The 25,682-nt window shown below is 48.3% G+C and overlaps 1 protein-coding gene across 7 annotated transcripts in view; it reads right to left on the reverse strand.

The window, feature by feature from the left end:
- Positions 1-24,861, reverse strand: part of SVOPL (SVOP like) — a 61,553-nt gene extending 36,692 nt beyond the window's left edge. The window contains exons 1-3 of one of the 7 annotated variants that reach the window (XM_032948964.2): positions 24,207-24,860; positions 13,610-13,712; positions 11,126-11,232 (exon numbers count right to left, since the gene is read on the reverse strand). In XM_032948964.2, the coding sequence (XP_032804855.1) occupies positions 11,126-11,232; positions 13,610-13,688 (186 nt within the window). In that variant the 5' untranslated portion in view covers positions 13,689-13,712; positions 24,207-24,860. Of the gene's footprint in view, positions 1-11,125; positions 11,233-13,609; positions 13,713-24,206 lie in introns of all 7 variants that reach the window. The other 6 variants (XM_032948965.2, XM_032948961.2, XM_032948960.2 and 3 more) reach the window with 6 other exon arrangements.
- Between the last annotated feature and the right edge of the window lie 821 nt (positions 24,862-25,682).

Genomic DNA, 25,682 nt, shown 5'->3' on the forward strand with positions numbered 1-25,682 from the left:
GGAGGATAAGTGAGTTAAAGGGAAGGGAGGGATCTCAATTTAAACCAGAAATGACTAAAATACATCTTTGACTAGTTCTATGAATAAATCTATGACTGGGTTTGGACAGTACTTGCTTTTTGAGCAAAACAATTAATGATGCAATCTGAACCTGATAGTGTCATACATGATATAAATTACATTGTTATTCCTATAAGTCATGGATGATGCAATCATAACTAGGCTTACATTCATCTGCTGAACAAATTACCCTATATCAACTTTAGAAATCATACAGTGTCGCCCTCTTTTATTTTTCAGTGTTTGATTTTGCAAAGGGACACATTTCTGTTTAGCCAAAGTGAGCAGAGATGCCTCGTACTTGTGTGAACAAAGCAGAAAACTTTTGCTATGTTTGTGGTGAAGTGACGTTTGCATCACAAAAGCACAGTATAACCACTATGGTTAAGAAAATCTATCACCTTTATTTTTTTGCTGCAAAATCAGGACAAGATGAGGGACCCACACACATGCTGCAACACTTGTGCAAAAAATATTCGCCAGTGGTTGAACAGGAAAAGGGAATCTATGCCTTTTGCAGTGCCAATTATTTGGAGAGAGCAAACAGATCATATCAGCAATTGCTACTTCTGCATGGCGCCTCCAGTTGGGAAAGGTGTGTCAAAAAAGAAAATGTGGACTGTGATTATCCAAACATTACATCAGCTACAAGCCAGGTACCGCACGGAGAAGGACTGCCGGTTCCTGATGCACCAGAATCATTCTCACTTGAGTCAGATGAGGAAGAGGATGAAACTTCTGGTCCTGAACCATCAAGGTCACGTGACCAAGATTTTATCCCATCCTCTGAAATACACCTCATAACACAAGGTGAACTAAAGACCTTGTGAGGGATTTGGAACTACCCAAGAGTAAGGCAGAGCTGTTGGGCTCCAGACTGCAGTAGTGGAATCTCCTGGCAGGTGATGTTAGGGTTGCCATGTTCCGTGACCGTCAAAAGAATCGTGTCCGATTCTTCTTCATGGAATGTGATCTTGTAGCCTGCAACAACATCGATGGTGTGATGGCAGCCCTCAACATTATCCAGGTGAGTGGAGACCGTTCATTTATTCATCGAAGATGAGTCTTAAAGCTGTTTTGCTGCATAATGGCAATGTTTTGACATCAATTCCAGTTGGTCATGCAGTCCATATGAAGGAAACCTATGACAACATGAAACAACTTTTGAGGTGCATAAACTGACCAACATCAGTGGCACCTTTGTGGCGATTTGAAAGTTGTTGCTCTCTTGCTTGGTCTGCAGACAGGATACACAAAGTACCGCTGTTTTCTCTGCGAATGGGATAGTCGTGCGATAGATTCCTACTACATCAAGATAGATTGGCCACTCCGACAGTCATTGGAGCCTGGCAGGGAAAATGTTCAGCATCTACAACTTGTTGAATCAAGGAAGATTTTGTTACCACTCTTACACATCAAGCCGGGTCTGATGAAGAACTTTGTCAAAGCCATGGACAAAACACAAGCAGCTTTCAAGTACTTCCGTGGAAAATTCCCAAGGCTAAGTGAAGCTAAAATAAAGGAAGGTGCCTTTGTTGGTACTCAGATTCGTGAACTTCTTCGAGATGATGCATTTGACAGTGCACTGCGTGACAAGGAAAATACGGCATGGAACGCCTTCCAGTAAGTGGCAACAAATTTTCTCGGAAACAACAAGGCAGACAACTACAGGGAGTTGGTGGAAAACCTCCTCAAGGCATACAAAATACTTTGTTGCAACGTCACTAAAGATACATTTTTTGCACTCTCATCATATAGATTTTTTTCCCACCGAACTGCGGAGCAGCGAGCAACGAGCATGGTGAGCGATGTCACCCAGGACATTGCAACAATGGAGAAACGCTGTCAGGGAAAATGGAGCCCCATCAATGCTTGCAGACTATTGATGGACAGTGACAAAAGATCCTCCGTTTAATGAATGCAAGAGACAAGCCAAGAAGCGCCGAGTAGACACTGCATAAGGACTAAACTATGTACTTAAACATACAAAAAAAATGTTTGCCTTTTGTTTCATAATACATTTTATGTACATAACCATTTTGCTGATTTTTAAAGTACTTAAGTGAAAACTTAAATATCTTGGGAACAGTAGCTAATCAGTTGATTTAACGGTCATTTTAATTCAGCACGTGAAATCCACAATAAACAGCACATTTCATCTCTGAAGCAGACGACGTCTATACAATTGTAGACCAGTGTTATCAGTCATTACGAAGTCTATAAGTTTGTGTTTTTTCCTCTGGGGTTTTCTTCTCTACGTCTCTTGGTGTAATGCCCAGAATATATCTGTTCAATAAATGTCTCAGTATAAACATTATAGTACTTGTCTATCGTAATCTTAACCATTCAGATAATTACTGCATATCTTTGAAGGATGCAGGACTCATTGGGAATTGAAATGTTGTCTAAAATGTTTGTTCTGCATTCATTTTACACACACATACTGTGATGGGCTATATTTTGGGCAACAGAGAACAACGCAGGAAAATAGATAAATAGTTTTTCTCTATTTCATGCCCCCACATTGATGCACCCCGACTTCAAAAGCCCGCATTGACTAGCATGATGATGTATGGCCAAATAACTCCCGTGATCTCCACGGCGCAGGGATTCCTTAATCCAGTGTGTATCGACAAAGGGCTGTACACGTACACCAATGTCCACCACATACTGGAACTTATAAGAATATCCCCAATGAAAGAGTCTCTGATATAAACACATCTTTAGATGTGACATTTTAAACATTATTATAAACGTCTACCATTTTAAAGCTACAGCAGAAAGGGCAGGTTATGGATTTGAAGGGCAAGTTTAATTTGATATGTGGCAGCATATGCTGGTTACCAAACAATCACAAGGGAGGGACCTAAATGAGCTCACAGCTGATTACTTTATATATAAAATGTATTCCAGACTTAAAGACACTAAACAAAAAACCATGTTAACATATTGACATAAAAGATGCAGTCGTGCAATAGCTTGCTCACACCACTGCTAACAGGACTCCACTAACGGTAGCTATACAGATAGCCACTCTGAAGGTAAGTGGACTACTCTTCTACGCTGGTTATACATCTCAGAACAGTTGGGAGAGTATCCACACTTTACCCCACCACACGCAACCTTCCGGTCAACTGTGGAGTACAAATTTATATTGCTGGGTGGACAAAAGCGATGAGATTAAAAAAAAAACTGGCACCATTGTTTCACCTGCCGCGCCGGGATATCGAATTGATGACCTCTGGAGTGCTAGTGTCCAATGTGCTATCCATGACACCATGGCGGCATGCTTGTTTATAAGTAACCGTATACATTTATCTCATTGAATGTGTTGCTGAATCTGATTATACACAAACCGCATTGTGCGTGCGCCCAACAGATGAAGCATTTCGATGGGTTTAAAAAAAGACAGCTTTGAAGGAACATCTACATCTCAGGATACAGATGATGCTTTATATATGTATATATTAAAATACCACAACATACACATTCCATCAGTCACTGTGTACCAGAATAGTTAAGCCTTGAGCCATATAAACTGAATGCCACCCCTTTTAATTAAAATAAGCACAGGTTACTAAACACCCGTGGACCTAACCAAAATGAATTTACGTTCATACTGTATTAATTTATGCCAAGGAATATCTCAGAAAGGCATAGCTGGTATGAAGCTTTGTAGTGATTTGAGAATAAATCATTTCTGTGAATGGTGACTAAAAATGTGGTTGTACGAGCACCAAGTTAGTTAGAGAATATAAAGACCAATAAAAATCAGAGATATAAATAAATTGTGTGTACAAAAGTGCCATTTTCTTAGCTCTACTGCGTAGGTTTTTGTGGTTATGCTGTACAGCTCTCAGACGTGTTCTTTGGATTGTACTGCGTGTTATAACATGCACGTACACTTACAATCCGAAACCACGTCAGAAAGCCATTTGCCAAGTTATTTGAGACACTAAAGTTTGGCGAAAAAACTCAACACGTTCCTCAACAAAACTGCCTTAAAATAAATAAAAAAATAAAATCCATGATGTTCCAGGCAATGGCCGTTCTTCGTGATATGTAAACCATGCGCTATGAAAAAGGGCCATTGACCAAAACGTGGCCGATTATGTATATATTTTTTTGTATTTCTTTCTTTCAAAGACATTTTAATATCAAATGTGACCCTCCGTATGTAAGCATGCACTAATTAAGGCGATTTGGTAAAAAAAAACATAACCGAACCTGCATGTGGTTAGGTGGCTCTGGGATCATTAAGATGACACTGCCATGACCCTGGGTTTGAATCCACATAACCGCCATGAATAAACTGGGTTCTCAAGTGTAGCCACAGCTGATGGCCTCAGTCCAGTCACACCATCATGTAAAACTTTGTATCTCACTTAATTTGTAAAAATTCCGGATCTGTGAATTAAAAACTCTGGCTCTGTGATTTATTTAGAAGAACTGTGAAAATGCACCTCTAACCTAGACAACAAGGGGCCATTTGAATAGGCCTCAAGATAAAAACTTCTGCAGATTATAAGATACACTCGCCCCCCCATATATTTTAAAGTGGGTTGGGAGTGCCTTTTTTAATCCAGTAAGTAGGTCTGTGTGTGTGTGTGTGAGACCACAATTGTGTAATGCGAGCATACACTGACGGTCGCCGATCGGTGGGACAGGCATCGCCGCTTCAGCCTCTCAGCCAATCGGGTGAAAGGGATTATCTGGGCCAGAGTTCAAGGGCGGAGCCCGAGGGTGCCAGTGGGGTACTATCTAGAAGATTCGTAAGGGGGCGTGGCTAGAGGCGGGGCTTGGTGACGAGGAGGGGGGTTATAAGGGGAAGCCGGAAGGGACTCGAGGTCACGTGGCGGTCCGGAGGCGGTCTCCCTGCACGCCGTCTGCCAGCGGTGCGCGGGAGCGGGAAGAGTGAGCGAGCGTGCGCAGACGATAACAACTCACGCCGCGCAACGCGGAGCGACGGTGATAGCGTGGGAGAACGCGGAGCTGTCCAGCGGCAAGAAATAAATAAATAACAGCCACATTGTCGTCGAAGTGTTTTATTACAAGTGGTGTCAGACGTGACTCTTGAAATCTGACGACGCGAGTGCCACGGAAATGTCCAAGCATCTCAAGAAGAAGAAGAACCCGCCTGTGCCGTCTTCCGACGACGATGGCGACTCGCTCACCCAAGACCTGCCGACCCCGGGTGCCGCGGACCCGGTTAAGGCAACCGCGGCTGGCTCTACCAAGGCGCCGGGTAAAGACGTTGGAGCAGAGCCATCTTCGTCTCCGGGGGTGGACGACGGCTGGCGGCGTGTGGCGGAGCAGATCGACTCGCTCCGCGCGGTCCTGCTCAACCTTGTGACGCTGGTCGCGTTGTCCACGGCGCCGGGATGACCGCAGGGAACGTTGCCGAGTGATGACATGCAGGGCTCCCTTCGGGGGTTCTCGGAGGGTCCCCTCGTGCAGGAATCGGCCGCCATTGTGGCCTCCGAAGGGCCGTCCGCCATTAGACCGCGGTGGCCGCCACGTGGCGCGAAGCCGCCATCTTGGGCGGGGCCGCGGGTCTTGAGTCCGCCATTTCGCCAGAGCTGCGTGGTGCGCGGCCGACGGTGACTCCATCGGCTGCTGACGGCGGTGCGGGGCGCAGCCAACGCCTTCCTCACATCAAGGAATTTGTCGCGGGCGGCGACTGGAGTGCTTTTACTTGGCGGGTCGAGTCCGCATTTCGTTCGGTGTGGTGGACAGAGAAGGAGGCGTTGGATGCTTTGCCTACTCTCCTCGATGACATATCGCTAGCAGTGTTCCGCTCCATCCCCGCTGAGAAGAAAAAGACATTAAAAGGTGCGTTTGCCGAAATGGCAGAAGTTTATGAGCCACCGTCGGACACTCAGAGGAAATTTATGCAGCGTCGGCAGGGGACCGACGAGTCTCCCCTTGCCTACCGGGGCGCTCTGTTGGCGCTCGCGATGGCCGCTTACCCCGACGCCAGGCTTGATATTCTCGACCCCCTCATCTTGGGCAAGATGTTGGAGTTGTCCAAGGAACTCGGCATTTCGTTGCCTGTGTGCTCTTACGAGCCACTGACTTCCCGGTGGGCCGCCAGATTCCGCGACGCCCAGTATAACTTGCGCCGTTGGGCGCAGATGGCCGACTGGATAGGAGACCCTGCCGTGGATGGCGAGCCGATAGGATGGGCGCCGTCGCGGGTTGTCCACATTCCGGATGACGCGGGGGTCGGGGACCTGGCCGCCGCCGCACCTAGCTGGGACCCGCGGCAAAGCCTGAGACGCGTCGAGGAGGATCTTCGACACCGCACGGGGACGTTGGTGGGGCCACTCGGCGAGCTGGGATGATGTGCTTCAAGTGTGGCCACTTGGGCCACTTCGCACGGGACTGTCAGAGTCGTCCCCGTCCTCCGCCTCCTCCCGGGACTCCATCTTCGGCGCCGCCTCCATGGACAGACCGCGACCCAGGCCAGGCAGGTCGGCATGCATCAGACACCCGGCATATGTTGACACCTCATGCATCTTTTGCCGCGCGTATTCCACCGGTTCGCGACTCACACGATGCCGTCGACGGTTCGCCGCGTACGATTACGCAATGGAGGAAATTGGCACACTGCGTAGTGGCGGCTGCGACGGGATCCTCCACGGTGCCGGGTTCTATACAGGGGGTGGACGTTCGGATATTAGTGGACACCGGAGCGTCTGCCACTATTATCTCCCGCTTCGCGTGTGCGACCGGTCTTTGATGCATGTGTTGCTGCTAATGGGGGTAGTATGGGTATTATCGGTCAAGTTGACGCACATATCGCCATTGGGAATGTTGCGGCGTCGGGGACAGTCTTGATTTCCAGATCCTTGGCGTTGGCCTTGCTTGTTGGGCACCGACTTTCTTCGTAAAATGCCAGTCACAATTCTTGTCAATCAGGGCTGTGTTGAGTTGCATGCGGGTCGTAAGATGTTTTTTTTGCCGTCCCCGTTAAGTCATCCCTCGCCATGCGTTGCGGTGCAGGTGCTTGCGGATGTCTCGGTCGAAATTCCTCCGGGCTCTCAAATGCTCATCCCATTGCGATACCAGAAGCATTTCCACGAGATGGACATGGTGGCGGGCGTGCTGCTGTCCCCGTCTAACACCGCTATCAAGAGTCTTGCTCTTGTGGGGGCTCAGACGATCATCTGGGCCGGTCAGGCGGTCACGGCCGCTACGGTTTTGGCTCATGCCACTAACGCGTTTACAGTTCGCGATGGGGATCGGCAACAAAGATCGGCTGCGGCGATTGATTCCCGTGCAACATCTGACGATCGTTGGATCGCGAAATTGTCCCAGGAAAATTCATCCCTGACCACGCATCAACGTGGCACGCAACGGGCGCTGTTATCCGACTACTCTGACGTTTTTAGCATGAACGATTTTGATTTGGGTCGGACATCGCTATTGTCCCATCACATTGATACCGGGGAGGCAAGCCCTATACGAATGAATCCGCACCGGTTGAGTCCCTCTGAGAGGGACCATGTGCGCGGCACGGTGGATAACATGCTGGCCGCTGATATAATTTCTCCATCTAATAGCCCTTGGGGCGCTCCTGTTGTTCTCGTTAAGAAAAAGGATGGTAGCCTCTGATTTTACGTTGATTTTCGTACACTTAATAAGGTGTACGTGGCAGATGCGTACCCTCTGCCACGGATGGACGATTCCCTCGATACTTTGTCAGGGGCCAAATACTTTTCCACCCTCGATCTCTCTTCTGGATTTTAGCAACTGCCCCTTGATGATTCTTCAAAGCCAAAGACGGCATTACGTACGCCTCAGGGTCTGTTCCAGTTTAACTGCCTTCCAATGGGATTGAAAGCCACTCCCGCCACGTTCCGGGTTGCAATGGGACACGTGTCTCATATACTTGGACGACGTTATTGTGTTCAGTCGTACGCTCGAGGAACACCTTCAGCGATTGAGAGCGGTTTTCAACAGGGTGCGTTCCGCTAATCTCAAGTTTAAACCTAAGAAGTGCCATCTTCTGGAACGCTCCATGCGTTATTTGGGACACATTGTCAGCTCTGACGGTGTCGCCACGGACCCAGACAAAACGTCTTGCATTCGGGACTGGCTGACCCCCACCTCTGTGGGGGATGTGCGTCGTTTTGTCGGGTTCGCGTCCTACTACCGTCGATTCGTTCCAAATTTTGCTACCATCGTGAGGCCCCTGCACCTCCTCACGGCGAAGAATCAGAGGTTTAAATGGTGATCGGAGGAGGAGCAAGCGTTCCAAACCCTTCGGGATCGATTGTCGACCGCGCCGACGCTTGACTATCCTGATTTCTCCTTGCCCTTTATCCTGGATACTGATGCCAGCGATACGGGCATTGGTGCCGTTTTATCTCAGTACAAAAATGGCGTCGAACACGAGGTGGCGTATGGCAGCCGCGTTCTCTCTTCGGCAGAAAATCGCTATTGTGTTACACGCAGGGAATTATTGGCGATCGTCCATTTTGTTCACCAATATCGTCCTTACCTGTACGGCAGAAAATTTCTGATGCACACTGACCATGCTGCCTTGCAGCATTCCTTAAAGAGTGAACAACCTTCTGGCCAGATTGTCTCGGTGGTTGGAAACATTGCAGGAATTCTCCTTCGACGTACATTCCATAAGGGTTCTCGCCATGGTAACGCGGATGCGCTCTCTAGGTTGCCGCAAGGGTCCCCTTGCGCGTGCACTTCGGGCACTAATCGGTGCACACGTCTCCCTCAGCCCCCTCGGCCTGTTATATCCGCAGTGGCAGATTCCACGGACCATGCCAGTCCGGGGCCGGCTGACAGTGCGTTGCACCTGCCGCGCTCGGTATGGATCCGCGAGCAACTGTTGGACGACTCGTTGGTTCCGTTGCGATGTCAGGCGGACGGGCCGCGGGTGTCCTCGTCCAAGGACGACTCCCCGCAGGTGGCCTTCCAAGAGGGTCTATTGATGTGGAGGGATGATTTGTTGGGCCGTTGGCGTCTGGTGTTTCCCGTCGCGCTTCGGCAAGAATTGATTCTGGTACTGCACGCCGAGAAGTTGCTGCACCTCGGCATGCATAAAACCTTGCTCACACTACAGCGGGATTATTTTTGGCCCGGCATGACGGCCGATGTCGCCAAGGCCGTTCAGGCCTGTCCCGAATGCGCTCGGCGGAAACCACCGAGACAGAGGTATATTCCACCCTTGAAGTTGATTCAAGTGACGCGGATTAACGAACTGGTGCCTCTTGACATCCTCGGGCTCTTCTTGTGGTGGCCGGTGGCCTGGCCTTTGCCTGATCAGTCGGCGTCGTCCATCACAGAGGAATTTTTGTACGGGTATGTGATGGACAAAGGTGCGCCGGAACAATTGCTTATGGATCAGGGCCGTAATTTTTCGTCTAAATTGCTACGTAATGTGTGATGCTTTGGGCACTAAGTAGATACGGACTTCGCCTTACCACCCGCAAACGGATGGAATGGTTGAGCGACTGAACCGTACCTTATCGGCTATGCTCTGCCACAGTTAGCGAGAAGCAGGCCGATTGGGATCTCCACATCCCTAGCGTGCTCTCCGCCTACCGTATGGCACCGCATGCTTCCATCGGGTACTCGCCGTTCTTCCTCATGTATGGGCGGGAGAACGGTCCACCGATTGGTGTGCAACTGGGAGCGCACGCTAAAGAACCCGCGCAGACTCTTCCCACCTACGTTCGCGACTCTGTTCGCCGTGTCACAGAAGCATGGGAGGCGGTACGGATTGCCACATCCAAAACCCAGGCTCGTAACGAGCGGTGTGCTCGTCGGTCGCAACGCGACATGCCGTGGGTTGTGGGCGACCGGGCCTGGCTCCATTGCCCACAGGTGCCGGTGGGTACTTCTCCCAAGTGGCACAGGCCTTGGCAAGGGCCCGTCGAATTGATTGAAATACGCAATCCTCAATGTGTACGTACCCAGGCGGGTTCGCGCCGTTGGTACGTCCACACGTCGCGGTTGAAACCCTTCTTTTCCCCGCGCGTCGATCCTTCATCCCCAAAAATTGTCTTGCCGGTTTCTGATGCATCCGACGCGCTACCCCAGTTGCCTGTTGAACCCCCGAAGGGGCCTGTCTTGCCTCCACAGACTCGCCGACCCTGAAACTTTCGGTTGCTGGTGACCCTGCACCGGCCGGACCTTCACCTGCGGCGACGGATGCTGATCCCGCCGCTCTTCCACCTCCGGCTGGGTTGCAGCCGGCGAGGCCCCCAGCTCGCGCAGGGGATGGGCCAGCGTCGCGTACTAGATCCAAATCCCTTCCCTTTCGTTGATTCTTACCGTTCCTTCCCTTTTGTAGTTATGCATTGTTCTTGTTCAGGTTTATCTGTTGTTATTCGCCGTTGTCTCTCGCATTATGTGCTTTGCCTCGTTTCTAGCCGGGACGGCTAGTCTTTTACACGGGGGGGGGGGTGGGGGGGGGTGATGTAATGCGAGCATACACTGACGGTCGCCGATCGGTGGGACAGGCTTCGCCGCTTCAGCCTCTCAGCCAATCGGGTGAAAGGGATTATCTGGACCAGAGTTCAAGGGCGGAGCCCGAGGGTGCTAGTGGGGTATTATCTAGAAGGTTCGTAAGGGGGCGTGGCTAGAGGCGGGGCTTGGTGACGCGGAGGGGGGTTATAAGGGGAAGCCGGAAGGGACTCGAGGTCAGTGTGGGAAGTCTGGAAGCGGGACCACGTCTCGCGCCTCCGGCACGCCATCGGCCACGTGGCGGTCCGGAGGCGGTCTCCCTGCGCGCCGTCTGCCAGCGGTGCGCGGGAGCGGGAAGAGTGAGCGAGCGTGCGCGGACGATAACAACTCACGCCGCGCAACGCGGAGCGACGGTGATAGCGTGGGAGAACGCGGAGCTGTCCAGCGCCGAGAAATAAATAAATAAGGCAGCCAGCTTGTCGTCGAACTTTTTATTACGATTGTATAACTTTATTGACACCCACCACAAGTCTAAGGGGGTGCATCTTACTCTCCTGAGAGTCTTACGGTGTGGAGAATACGGTGTTCACAAAAGCCTGGGCAGGACTTCCACAAGCAGAGCCCGGCTTACCGTGGTGCTGCCCATGATGAAGAGCAGCAGGATGTGGAAGCGGCCAAATCCCATGTGCTCCACGGCCTGCTCCACTGAGAATGTCTTTGGTTCCACATTTTGTGCTGCTGCCAAACAGTTGGAAAATTTCAGGGCATGTTTTTTTTTTACAGACAGTCATCATTGGCTTAAGTCCACAGACTAAACCATTTCCTTTATTCAAGCTCTGCTTCGCCTGGTATACAGGAGGTTGTGGGTTTGTTCCCATCACTGACACCTGTATATTTGGAGTGTGCTTGTTCTTCTTGTGGTTGCGTGGATTTTTCTCCTGTTTTGACCCTTATTTAGAAACATGCGTTTACATTATTTGGCTTCTATACATTTCCATATATGGCCAGGTCACCTCTGAAAAAGAGCTAATAGCTCAGTGGGCTTTAACTGATAACATAAACAAAGAGATTCAAATGTAGGTTTATAATCTGTATGTATGAATCAAATATGGATAACATGGATCAGGCAAAAAAAAATTCCTTAGTTATTTCAGTCTAAGGTTAAACATTAATATGAATTTATTGATAATTTAAATGCAAAAGCATTGTAAGATAATAGTGTTAGGTGGCCATCACATGAGATTTTCTGGAAAACTGAAAGGACTTGCCTGTGCCCCATTTCATAATTAGTTTATTTTGGGTTAGATCATGTAGGTATAGTTTTGGTTGGCTACGTATGATACAAAAAAAGTTAACACGTAAATTATTGTACCGATAACTCTCCACCATCGACAGAGCCAATCAATTCGAGTTGTCACGTGGGCAAACACGCCAATTGATGTTGTTCCTCAGCAAAACTGGAATGTTGAAAAGCAAGCAACATTTTTGACAATAATTATAGACGTTTTACCTGGCAATGACATCAAAGCTGATCTCGCATAAAGAGCGGCGCTTTTGTTAACAGCTGATGAGGCTCGATGACGGGTGGTGGAGGGTCATAATAAAAAAATGACATTACTGGAAAACCTCGCAGCATGTGGTTTTATGGAATGTGTGTTTCGGCTTTACACTGTTTACTTGACGAGGTCTGTTTTCTGGAACATGGGCGTTAGGTTTTGGCGATATGCGCTTTGACGTTGCTAAGACTGTTGCAAAAATAATCGTTAGGTGAGAGCGGTGCATGCGTTGGAAGGTACTCTGGTGTGAATGAATGAACTATGAGAACAATTAAATTACCACGTATGTTATTTCGTGTATGTTTTTTTGTGTTTATTTGCACGTGATACTGTAACACACACTGTCGCCAACAAGTTCACGCACAACACACACGTTGACACATTTCCGCATGCATCTAGCTGTCCACTCACTGCAGACGTCAGTCATACGGATGCCTAGATGGCATATTAGTAATGCTCAAGTGACAGTATTTGGGGCGGAGCGTTTATACGTATACGATCTAACTCAAAACTAAGTATTAATCTTATTGAACATAAAGCCGACATTTAAAATCTGCCCGAGTCCATTTGGCAGCGAAAGTGCTCAAGAAGCCAATGCCACTGAATTTCAATCAATCTTTTGTTAACCTCCTCCAACTGCCAAAGAGCCACCACTGTTAGCATCATACTGTACACACTGCGACTGATCATTAGAAGCTGCATCAACTCGCACAGACCAGCACGGTGAAGATCCAATAACCCCCCACGAACCACATAGGCATGAAGTGACCCTCGTGTTCAACGCTGGATTGACTAAAATGGCTGTACACGGACACGTTCACTCCATCAGTGGTTCTCAATTCCAGTCCCTGAAACACCGCCCCCCCCCCAGGTACGGCGTTTCATGATCACAAACTACCAAACATATGTCGTGTGCTGTGGCTTAACTGGCGTATGAATGGAAAAGATTAATTTTCACCCAAAGGCAGACGGTGAAGTTAGCGAGGACTGGAGTTGAGACACCGTACTAGAGTAACAGATGCTTCCTATTGCTTTAATCATAATTAGCACTAAGCTGCAACACTGCTTAAACTCTGCTGCGCACGTGAATGACCTCCAGAGTTGCCGGCAGTTGCGTTCCTATTCCAGCAGGTGGCGTATGTGGTTATTTCACTTTTTCAATCATTTGGAATCAGCGCCACATTACCTCCAGCAGATGGAGATGCACAACCGGTTTAACACCACATGGGCTAGAACGGAGCACAATTCAGTTGCAGATGACCAGACAGCATTATCCTGCTCGTCAGGATATTCGCTGTTTTTCTTCACATGCTGGAAGCTTCTTCAGGAAGTGAAAAGTTCAGGGAAAATCGAGTGGTACAACCCAAAGAAATTCAGTTCTTGGAAGACTCTTTCGGCACACGGAGGGAAACGTCGGAACATCTCGGCGAACAGCACGAGCTACAAACCCGAAAATACATCGGAGAGCTATCGAGCACAACCGCAAAAAAGTCTACACAGTAAAAAAATACTACATTATTAATGAGGCGCAACAAATAGATGCTTGCATTTTACATTACCTGGCTTAGTAATCGAGCTGACATCATTGGATTCCTCCAACTCCAGGTACTGATTGGTTTTCCTCCTTCCCACAGGCATTATTTACAGACACCAACGAAGCACCTACCGCAACACACACACAAAAGACATGAGGTTTCTGTGAAAACGCCTGCCAAACAAATTGACGTCCTTCTCACAACGGGATACAACACTCAATTAAACTTACTTGCATTGATATAAAATACAGTTCAGCGTATGGAAATGGCGGGACACATTTCTCAAAGGTTAGCCCATGAACATGACCAACGTGACTTGGGAAGGCCTTCATCCGGCAGTGGATTAACAAACACGTGATAACGATTTCGTACATTTTACTGGACAATACCTTTTGGTATGTCACATGAGAATAGTCTGATTATTTATTGAGGAATGTAAAAAAAAACCCTGCCTTCATTATGTATTTAGATGCACAATGGCAGAGGAACGTCCCCAGTGAAAGGCTATATTACATACAGGCCTCTATAACCACATCCTCACCCTGGACCCGTGGAGGCAAAAACCTATGAAGGAGTTTCACCAATGGGGCATATCCTGAAAGGGAGGGCTTCTTGTCTCAGTGAACTCTTACCTGGTTATAATTGATGGTAAAATATCTATTCCTTGAAGAGAAAACATGGGGCGTATGAATGTGCGGTCCTTGATCAATCCACTGCTGGATGAAGGCCACCCCATGCCTTTCATGCACGGTGTTTATCTGACCCTACTTAACTGTGCTGGTCATCTTGAGTTGCTGAAGGGTGGGGAGTGGAGGTGTAGGAGCAAAGAAATAGAGTACGACAATGGTGTCTGCTGCACTGTCCCCTGCTGCCCACCATGTAGCTAAGCAGCAGCCTTGAATGCCGGGTTTCATGCACAATGGTCACCCATCTCTACACAATCCAGCCTCCACCCTGATTCAGGGGGTGACCCAGAACCAGTTCCGATACCTCTCGCCACTGGTGTAACCGGGGTCCGAAATGGAGCTCAAGTCCTTGGGTTCAGAGTGCAGCACGCTGTGCCAAAACGAAATGCCGTACTAAGTGGAAGAGGGAAAAAAAACCCCACACAATATCACTTCTCCAGTTTCTTCCCCCAAAAGAATCATCTACGCGGGGGTACTCGGACACATTCAGGTAGTGTTTTGCAACTCCAAGCCTTGCAAACAGCGCCCCTGCCATCCCACATTGTGCAGCATTCAGTGATTGCCAACGATCAGGTAAATTAACCATGTAGTGGCTTTATTTACATATATGAATGGAAAACAGTAGGTTACAAAGGAACGTTGCATTCACTTTTGGGGTGGGGAGGGGGGGGTTACGAGGACTGGAGACTGAGAAACACCAAGTAAGGTGACCCCCTCCAGCACACTGCCGATTTTTTGTAGCAGTAAAAGTTTGTACAGTGGAGCATTAAGTCACTTGGAGGTTTCGCCTGTCCATCAATTAATGACACGCAAAGGCAAATTGTTTAATTTCGTGGCAGAGGCGATGCTCGCTCTAAAATTAGACCTGTGCCTGCAGCTGCCCGCCCAAACATGGAATTGTCTTGGAAATTCTTGGGACGTTTTGGGATACCAGAGCTTTCAGTACAAAGCAGAGGGTGACGAACGTTGGCAAACATTTCAAAAGTTTTAATTTAAAGCTTTCGTGACTGCAGTAATTCATATTCTTAGTTTTTTCGGTAAAGTCACGTTGAAGAGAAACAACAAAATAATAAAATATATATAAAACAATAAAAAATTCTCACGACGTTTCGACCAGAGAAACGTCGTGAGAATTTTTTATTGTTTTATATATATTATTATTTTGTTGTTTCTCTTCAACGTGACTTTGCCGAAAAAACTAAGAATATTTCAAAAGTTGTAAGAGAAGATTTTCAGTGTTTGCAATAACATGTTGGCCAAAAGAATGACAAATTCTACTTTTCACACATGTGTTTAAGGTTGAATAGCCTTGTTTTTTTATTATCTTTGGCACCATTTCACTACTGCAGCCCTGGTCCACGGATGTCATCTGTTCGTGGCAATGGGTAGACAAATGGCATGCAATCCCCAACCCCCTCTCTTCACCTCGTCCAAACGTGCTCTGCTGTGCACTCTCTGGTAATCAATGCCTCCCGCTTCGTGACGCACAGATGGCAGTGAAGTGGAGGTCGCTGAGCATCTCACTCTCTGCATTCAATGTTTTGCCTGCCCTCCAGGATAGGCTATGTCCTCTCACAAAAGCATTTTGATTTTCCATAGTTTTTATTCTTCAGATTTTTGGGTTATTTCTCATCCTTGGATTATAAAAAATCTAAACTATTTTTTTTTTATTTTACCAGGTAAGGCCCACTTAGCTATATAACTCTTTTTCAGACACGACCTGGCCACAAATGATAGCTCAACAAAGTAGCTTATCACGTGGAAATTTATAGCAGCCAAATACACTAAACTTCTGTTTCTAAATGTGCAGGGAAAAACTGGAGGACCCGGAGAAACAAGCACGCGACCGCGGGGAGAATATGCAAACTCCAAAAATACAGGCATTAGGGTCGGGATCGAATCCACAATCTCCCGCATACCAGGCAAGGTAGTTAACATATCGCCACAATGGCAACTAACTACTTGGCTCTCGAGCTATTCACACAATGGTGGACAAATATATTTCGCCAAATCAATAGTTGTTCGTTGACGATGTTAATGTCTTGAGCGGTCTGCAGTGTAATTAATATATTTAGGATTACAGATGCTCCTTGAAAAGGCTTTGCCCATGGATTGTTTGGAACTAGCATATAGAGATGGTTGGAGTTTCACAAAAAAGCCATTGTGTTCCGCCTTCACGGTAGATGCAGACCAACACCTGGTACATGCCATTATACTCACAGGTTCAAATTTCAGCGAGAAAAGTCACATGAGCTGCTCGGAGCAATTGCTTCAGGTATGGCCAATTGGGGTAATGCACATTTGATCATTTTTCCAAAACATGTCATGGCTCGAAGGTAGGATTTCTGGACCATGCAGAAATGGTGTCATCGTGTATGTGATATATTAAATGGCATGGCAAACTATATGTGCAGTGTAATTTAAATAATACAAAGACAACGATTCCCCATATAGCTTTCATCAGACTGTTGGGGCAAGTGCTGTGAGCTAGCACCTATGAAGGCCAACAAAACACACGAGGAGGTGGGTGGCCAGCCTCCACGCCCAGCCGCCTTTGTTTCCAAAGTTGTGATGTTTACACATCGCACGAAGTACTCAGTTTTAGGCTGAGTCGACCTAGGGGAGGCACAGGACCGGTTCAGATAATCGTCATGTAGGTGGCCGTGAGCGTGAATCACACTTGGGTGGCCGGGTTTGTAGTGCAGTGCGCTAACCATTGCACTACGGTTCCCAACAATAATAATAATACAAACACCACTGCACAGACAGGGAGAATAATATACGACACTAGAAGACATTGAGGGTTGGTGGTCAAGACTAACGAAAGTGTGGCAGCTATAAGAGGGGACACATACAAGAGTACGTCCAACGCATATATGGAGTGAATGAGATCAGCTGCTGTGCAAAGAACTGGATGGATTGTTGCATTGCGGGCCTGTGTGGGATAGCAATGGCGGGGAGACCTTAATCCAACGTTGAACTGATTATACCTGATGACAATGATGATGAGGAAAGGATACCTTCATAATGAAAAGCAGGGTACCAATGTGCCTGAAGAAGAACGTTTATAATCAATTGGTATTACCAGCCAAGGCATATGTCACAGAAATATGGACACTAAAAAAGAAAGGAAAGTTTCCAATTGTGAAAAAGAATATATGCATGTTTGTAATTACACTGAGAAACAGGAAGAGCAGCGCATGAATCAGGCAACAAATTAAAATCAGGCATATCATATTGACTGTTAAGGAAGCATCGTAGCTGGAAGGGATGATGCCCGATGGACAAGACTTGTGATGAGATGGCACTCAAAGGAGAGAACATGCTTGAGATGAATACCACCATGGACATTGAGAGATAACATGTTTGTTTGAAGGAAATAAATGGTGGCATCGCAGGACTGTGTGACATGGTAAAGGCGAGGGGAGGATGTCATCCAAAAGTGGATTGGCACAGGGTTATGTGGGGTTTCTCCAGGCACTCCAGTTTATTCTGATGCTCAAAAATGTCATAGACATGATAACATCTCACAAGTCTGGAAATGCCAGACAGGTCCAATATTGAGATGTGTGTCAAATGTCTTTCAAAGAACCCAACTATAAGGTACTGCATTGATACGGTGCAAACGAATTAATTCAACATATTTGCCATTACTCCTTTCCTGTAAGGAAGGGCCATTGTCCAAACATTAACCGGATATATGTTTCTGTTATGAGGATATGTAAATGTTCTATTCCTAAATGCTTGTGAGAAAAAAAGGTTATTTAGAGTACCTGGTGAACATCCATTCAAATGGGGAGAAACACACAAACACACAGTTATGCAAACACCCTCTAATATTGCGTGAGAAATAAGTATACATTCAACCAAAATCTATCCACGACTGGTTTCTGGCTTCCCCGGGACATCACGCTCTCTCAGGGCCTTGCGATGAAACAATCCACATGGCTCCTGTACATGAAACGAATTCAACTGACTCCACTGGATTGCCACTTTACCATTATTCTTGACGACTGGCCACTGTCCCTTCTAAAAATGTGTCCTGCCCAAGTGCATGTACTCTTCTTAAACAAAACAATTTTTTTCCAAGTAAAGCCCACTGACCTACAGTATTTTCTCTTCTTCAGAGGTGACCTGGCCACACATGATAGCTCTACGCAGTCACTTATGAAGTGAGACTTTAGAGTTGCAGCAAATAAATGTAAACGCATGTTTATAAATGTGGAGGGTAAAACCGGAGAACCTGGAGAAAAATCCACACGACCACTGGGAGAGAGAAGACGCAAACTCCAGATATACAGGCGTCAGGGTCGGGATTGAACCCACAGCCTCCTGCATAGCAGGCGAGGGAGATAACAGTGCGCACGGTGTGATCTACAATCCACACGCACCTCTTCTGTGTCATTCCGCTGATGCATCTTCTCCACGTATTTATCAGCTTTTATTTTGTAAATATCCACGTTTCTGATACATTTTGAATTGGATACTACACATTGTTTAAACATGACCTTCTTTAGGCACATTGGTATATTGCTTTCATTCTTGAGTACAGATTTGCGAAACAATCCAACATGATCTCGTCCAACTCTTTTATTTCAACATTCTGATCCGTGTTTGCATTATTTAACTGCCTTTGGTAATGTATTCTACGTAGGTCAGGGCGTCAGTGCATGTGCCTGTGTGCTCATACTCGGATACACTTCCACCTCTGTTCCTCCGTTTGCTGTGGTCAATTTCCATAAAGTGATGTCATTTGCTAATATGCTGTTCGTTAACATTTCTCAAAGTACCTGTACAGTTATGCCTTTATTTCATCTTTTTTTTTATTATCACGTTACGAATTTATGTATGTATGTTGAACTTGTTTTGCTTATTGGCGGTGCGGGGGGAGGACAACATATGAAACACAAAAATAAGTTCTAAAGAAACGATTCTTCAATTAAGATTTAAAGTAGCATAGCTCCAGTGGATTACACCTATCGGAAGGAAGCACGTTCCAGATGCAGTGACCGTCTTTGTTCGAAAGAGATCATTGAGCATGCCAGATGCAGGTTACATACCATCCGACGGATTCTGAAAAAATACATGACACCGCAAGTCCCTGCGGTGTGGTTCATTCGGCAAAATTTGACCATAATTCACGCTGAGACAAATGCTTTGATGCTGCTGTGTTGGCAGTGGTGCACAAGCGAATATAACAAAACAAAATGAGGCTTTGGGGCCGTCCATAAATGACGTCACGCACCTAGGGGGGGGGGATGGGGGTCAGACATTTGTGACGATGTGTAACGAGGGGGGGGAGGGGGGAGTTTGAGAAATGTGACGTCACGTCAAAATGCGCAACTTTAAATAAGTATTAATTAAATAGAATTGTTACAACACTAATTTTGATTAATTTTCATTATTAACTATTTTAATATTTAAATTTACCAAGGTCACCTTTTATTTATTCCATTAAGGAGCATTTTGCTTCTCCATGGGGTTAATGGAGAAGCATAAATTTTGTGAATTTTTTGAATGATTGTTATTAAACATTTTGATTCTAATGATTCTACCAGGGCTTTTCATTCTGTGAAATGAATGTGATTGTTATAATTGTACTCTCCATTTTGCTTCGTTCTACTACACAGTTTCAAGTATTTTTTTATAGTTATAATTACTTTTAATATTTTATAATTATAAGAGAATTTCAATATAATATTCTGAACATCTGCAGTTTTAGGTAGACGTTAAATATTTTCAAGTGAATTTTATGCTAAATTTCAGCTTTCCAACGCCTCCTTTTTAATACGTTTCTTCTACAACATCAGAGTGCAGCGCCACATTAAATACGCACTACAATGACAATAGTTTACAGTGATTTGAAGCATGTTTTATTTTAAAAATGGAAATGTTTTTTTGGGGGGGGCAGAGCTTTGTGACGTCATATTTGAGGGGGGTCTGACTTTTTGTGACGCCGTGTGACGAGGAGGGGAAGGGGGGGGGGTAAAAAAATCGGCCAAAATCGCGTGACGTAATTTATGGACGGCCCCTTTAATATAAAATATATAATCGGTGACGTTTCGGGCAACGGCCCTTCTCCATATAACACAATTCACGCTGGTCATTGTGGATTGGTCAAGGCAAAGGGGACGTCACAGTACTACAGGGAAGTACCGAACCACCATGGATCATGCCGCTGCCATCCGCTAACCCACAACGCATCACCACGGCAGCTATCGCCCGTCCAAGGAATATTCCGACCTCAAGTCTGCTTAGGCTCGAGGCACCTGGCAAAGTTGGGGGTTGCTTTATGAGCGACATGGTCATAGGCTACTTGCACACGAAGGCACTATCTCACGCCCTAAGCCTTTGCAGAAAACGAAAACGAAACCGACTCCATTGAAATTGCTGCAAGTTAAACCCCGGAGCCCTTTCAACGCAGGGCCTAAATTTATCATACTAGCAATTACTGTAGAATACAAAGCATCAATAGTCACAGAGTAGAGATAACACGGACACACCGCGTTATGGCCGTAACGAATTAGCGCAAAGCCGATGGAGGCCGCGGGCTTTGGGTGCTGAACACCGTAACCCAATTCAATGAAACCCCAACCGGACGTCGACACAAACCCCGCAGAGACCATCAGCGCCGCGGGATTAACTCTGCGTGAGACAAAGACACACGGGGGACGGCTGTCCCGCGGAGACAGAAGACGTCTGTCGAGCTGACGGCTCTAGTAGCCACCCCCCACATACAAAGACAAAGATCCCCCATATAGCCTTAACAGACTGTAGGGGCAAGTGCTGTTAGCGAGCGCCTATGAAGGCCGGAACGGTACACGAGGGGGTGGGTGGCCAGCACCACGCCCGACCGCCTTTGTCTCCCTAGTGGCAATGTTTACACACCGCACCAGGTACTCATTTGAGGCTGAGTCGACCTAGGGGAGGCCCGGGACCGGTTCAGATAATCGTCACTGGTGTTGGCCGTGAGCGGGAATCGAACCCGGGTCGCCAGGTTCATAGCGCAGCATGCTAACCGCTACTCTATCGCTCCCCACATACACACACATACACACATACATATACATACATACACACATACATACACACACAAACACACATACATACACATACATACACACATACATACACACATACATACATACACACACAAACACCATATCATACCGCCATTCGCCACTAAGTGGCGGTGACGTCACCACGACGCTTGTGCCAGGCCATGTGCACCTTGAGGCCATGTGAAGTGTCGAACGCCCGCTGGCAGGAGGTCACAGGGCAGACCCAGGTGCCACGGGTCGACTGACTGAGATGACTGACTGAGATGACTGGCTGATGCACCACCTGTGCCCCCTACTGTGCCAACCTGCTGTGCTTTAGCCACCCGGCGCTCCGCTCATTGTAGTGAGCGTCGCTCCTCCGCCCTGCGTTGTTGGAGGGCGACTGTCTCCAACTGCCCAGTAGCGTCCTTCACGAGCCTCCTCCACAGAGGCCGATCTTAACACCGCTGGTACCAGTCATCGGCACGTCCACTCAGCTCCACATCCTCCTGTACCACATCACTCCATCTCTTCTCTAGCCCGTGCCGCGCCCGTTTAGCCCCCTCGATCCGGCCGAACAAAAGCTGTTTCGGATGCGGTGGCTGGGCATGCGGACGACATGACCCAGCCAACGCAGCCTTGCCTGCCGGAGGAGCTCACCGATGGGACCGTGCCCAGATCTTTCAAGGATTTGTGAGCTCCTCACACAATCCAGCCTGGTTAAACCCAGGATCGATCGTAGGCAGGCCAGCCTAAATGTTTCCAACCGGCGAAGATGCTCCATTAAGGGGGTCCACGTTTCGCAAGCGTAGAGAAGGAAGAATGACCGTGGCCGAGAAGACCTGAAGCTTAGTGCGGAGCGACAGACCAGGTAGCTTCCACACAGCGTTACGCAACCGATGAAAAGCTATTGCCGCTTGACTGATACGGAGTGAGACCTCCGCTGTTAAACTGGAGCCCGGTCATAAGCACACTGCCCAGGTATGGAAAACTCTCCATTCTCTCCACAACTGCCCCATCACCGATTGGGAGTTGTGGGGGTGGAGTGTCCGATAGTACAAAATACCCAGGCAGGTGCTTAGTTTTGGTGGGGCTGATGGTAAGGCCCCATCTCTTAGTGGCACGCTCCAGTCTCAGCAGCAGCGTCTCCAACTCCTCCTCTGAATGAGTGGCTATTACCAAATCATCGGCATACATAACGTGGTTGACCAATAGGGAGCCATCCCTTGACTGCACCCGGGCATCGATCAGCCTCCCATTATATCTGTACCATATGGAGATTCCCCCGGTACAGCTATTGAAGGCTTCATGAACTACGTGGTAAAAATATATGTTAAATAATGTGGGAGCCAGAGGACATCCCTGTCGCACCCCAAGGTGTACAGGGAATGGCTCTGACTCCCGGCCACGTAGTTTTACCCGGGCCCGCTCACCATCATGAAGGTCCTTAATGATCGTGAGCAGAGGGTCAGGTACTCCAAAAGCACAAAGAACAACCCAGAGCCCAGGCCTACTGATGGTATCATAGGCCTTGACCAGGTCAATAAAGCAGAGATGTAGGTCTTGCTGGAATTCCCTACACCTCTGCTGTAGCAGATGGACAGAAAATATGGCATCTGTGCAGGACCGCCCTTTCCTGAAACCGCATTGGGGCTCCGCAAGCCTCTCCTCAGCGTGCCAGGCAAGGCGATGTTGAATAATCCTTGCCAGGACCTTTCCCGGCACACTGAGGAGTGAGATGCCCCTGTAGTTGTTACGGTCTGTGCGGTCCCCCTTCTTAAAGAGGGGGACCACCAGGGCATCCTTCCAATCCTGGGGAACCCGTCCAGTGGTCCAGACTGTTGTTATGATATCATATAGGGCAGTCTGTGCACAAACGCCACCCTCCCTCAGCATTTTGCTTGGGAGATCATCTCTGCCCGCTGCCTTTCCTGGTCTCAGACTCCGGATCGCCTTTAGTACTTCCTCAACAGATGGCACCTCAGCCAGCCACTCACAGGGGGTGACTTCTTCCAATATTTGAGGCACCGCAGCCTCAGCAGGGTCATCCCCACTTTGTGCCACGATGTTTTCCTGGCTGAGGGATTTCCCCTCCCCTAGGACCTCACAGAAATGCTCAGCAAATCTGCAAACCTGTTCCTGGGGGGTCGGAGATCGGATCACCGTTTTTTTCCCCTAATGATGGTGATAGGTGTGGCGCTGCAGGTTACTTTTTTGATGGAGTTAAATAGAGTTTTGTGATCGCGGGCCACTGAGGCAGACTCCACCTCCTCAGCAAAGCCGCGACCACCACCCATCCTTGCAGCGCCTCACGGCTCTCCGAATCTCCGAGCGAAGGCTGCGGTAAGCCTCCTCATTCTCTGCCGTGGGATGACGTGATCCGGCAAAACAACCCCCTACCTCCTCGCGGTACCGGACGGGCAACTCTGTCGTGGACAGCGCCGTGAGGGGGGGGGGAGGAGCCAATTCCGATTGGCTCCTCCCCTCATGGCGTCTGTGACCACCACAGGGGCTAAACGGGGGCTCTGGACGGGTGCGAGGGGCTGGTAACCCCCTCCACCTTCAATAAATTACCACTAAACCACGAATAAAAACATATGTAACATACATACACACATACATACACAAACACACAACTGCTGTGCTCCCCCACGTAGGGATCCCTTCCTTCACAAGCCTGCCGGGGCTTGAGGTTTTTGTTTTCTCGTTTTGCCCTACGATGAACGCGGCTTGCACTACCCCCACGCCCGGCCGCCTTTGTCTCACCCCGAGACAACGGCGCGCGCGGAAACACGGCGCACGCTTAGCGCTTCGCCACTCGTTCGTGCCGCGTGTAACCCGCACTCGTTCACGACGACGACGACGACAAACAACAACAACAACAAAACATTTCACCGATGGCTCGATGGGAGACGAATGAGCCGGCGGTGCGTAGCAGTGGGCTCGCCTTGCCGCTGCTGCTGCCGCCGCTGCTGCCGCAAGCTGTGGGGTCGTGTGGACGGACGAGAGACCGCAGATGCAGAACGAACGAACGACGAACGACCGACGGCGAACCCGCCTTCGCTGCTACCTGTGGCGAGGTGTAACAACACCAAACACAAACACACACACACCCCACCCTCTGCACCAAGGGCGACTTCCTGGCGGCGTTTCGGTGGCCAGTGGCTGGGAGGAGGAGGAGGAGGAGCTGGAGGGGCGCCTCGCCACGTGGTCCGCGGTGATGCTGATGGTGTTGGTCGGCCGGGCAGCGGTGGCTCCGGTGGTTAGCGAGCTCACCTCCCTCCCCCCCAGCACGCGCGCAGGAGGAGATCATCGCGAGCTCCCACACTCGCCGTCTCACTCCGTGCATGCCGTGTCGACCCGTACGGTTCAGTCCCGTATTCTTGTGCAGGGAAATTGAGTCGTCAGATCCGCACGGCGTACAGCCGTTTCGATACGGGGGGTGGGGGGGGTGTGTGAATGTGTCTTGTGTTTCTCCGTTGTGATGGGGCTTTGTAGGATGAACGTTGAGATGTATAAGGGGCACGGGATGACCAACGAGGTCTGTAATAAGTAGGGCGCTGTTAAGGGGTTTGACAGGTATGCGTGCCGGTGTGTAAACATCAGTACTTGGGGAAACAAAGGCGGTCGGGCGTGGTGCTGGACACTAACACCCCCCCCCCCCCCCACCGCGTATGCTGTGCTGGCCTTCATTTGAAGTGATCGCTAACAGCACTTTCCCCGAACGTATGTTAAGGAGCTATACGGGGGTTCTTTGTCTTTGTGGTAAGGAGCGGTGGCGCATTGGTTAGCGCGCACTTGCGCTACGAACCCGGCGACCCCCAATTCGATTCCCGCTCACGGCCAACATTGGTGACGAATGTCTCAATCGGTCCCGGGCCTCCCCTATGTCGACTGAGCCTTAAAATAAATACCTGGTACGATGTTTACATTTCGCCACGTGGATAAAAATTCCGCGTGGTGCTGACCACCCACCCTCGCTAACAGCACTTGTCCCAACAGTCCGTTACAGGCGATAAAGGGGATCTTTGTCTCGTATTTTTGTACTGTATATGTTTCTGTTCTTATATGTGTTGTGTGTGTGTGCGACATACTCAAACTGCGTTTAAGCGTGAATGTCCAGAGAGGGCTCAGGGCAGGCATCATTATTACCACCATTTGATCAACGCTGAGTCAACACGCCAAGATCCTGGGTTCCAAGTCACGTTTCAACAAGCAGAGATTAAACTGCTCAAGTACAAGACTGTATAGAGGGGTTGATGATAGAATTCCCCCCCAACAGTCCATTACATGCTTAAAGAGTACAAATTGCACGATGTTTTATATTCGATTGGGTGAAATTGAGAAATATTTATTTCCCTCATGTTATCT

This window comes from Petromyzon marinus, chromosome 7 (genome assembly GCF_048934315.1).
Source record: "Petromyzon marinus isolate PM22_M1 ecotype Great Lakes invasive population chromosome 7, UKy_Petmar_22M1.pri1.0, whole genome shotgun sequence".
NCBI classification, from domain to species: domain Eukaryota; kingdom Metazoa; phylum Chordata; class Hyperoartia; order Petromyzontiformes; family Petromyzontidae; genus Petromyzon; species Petromyzon marinus.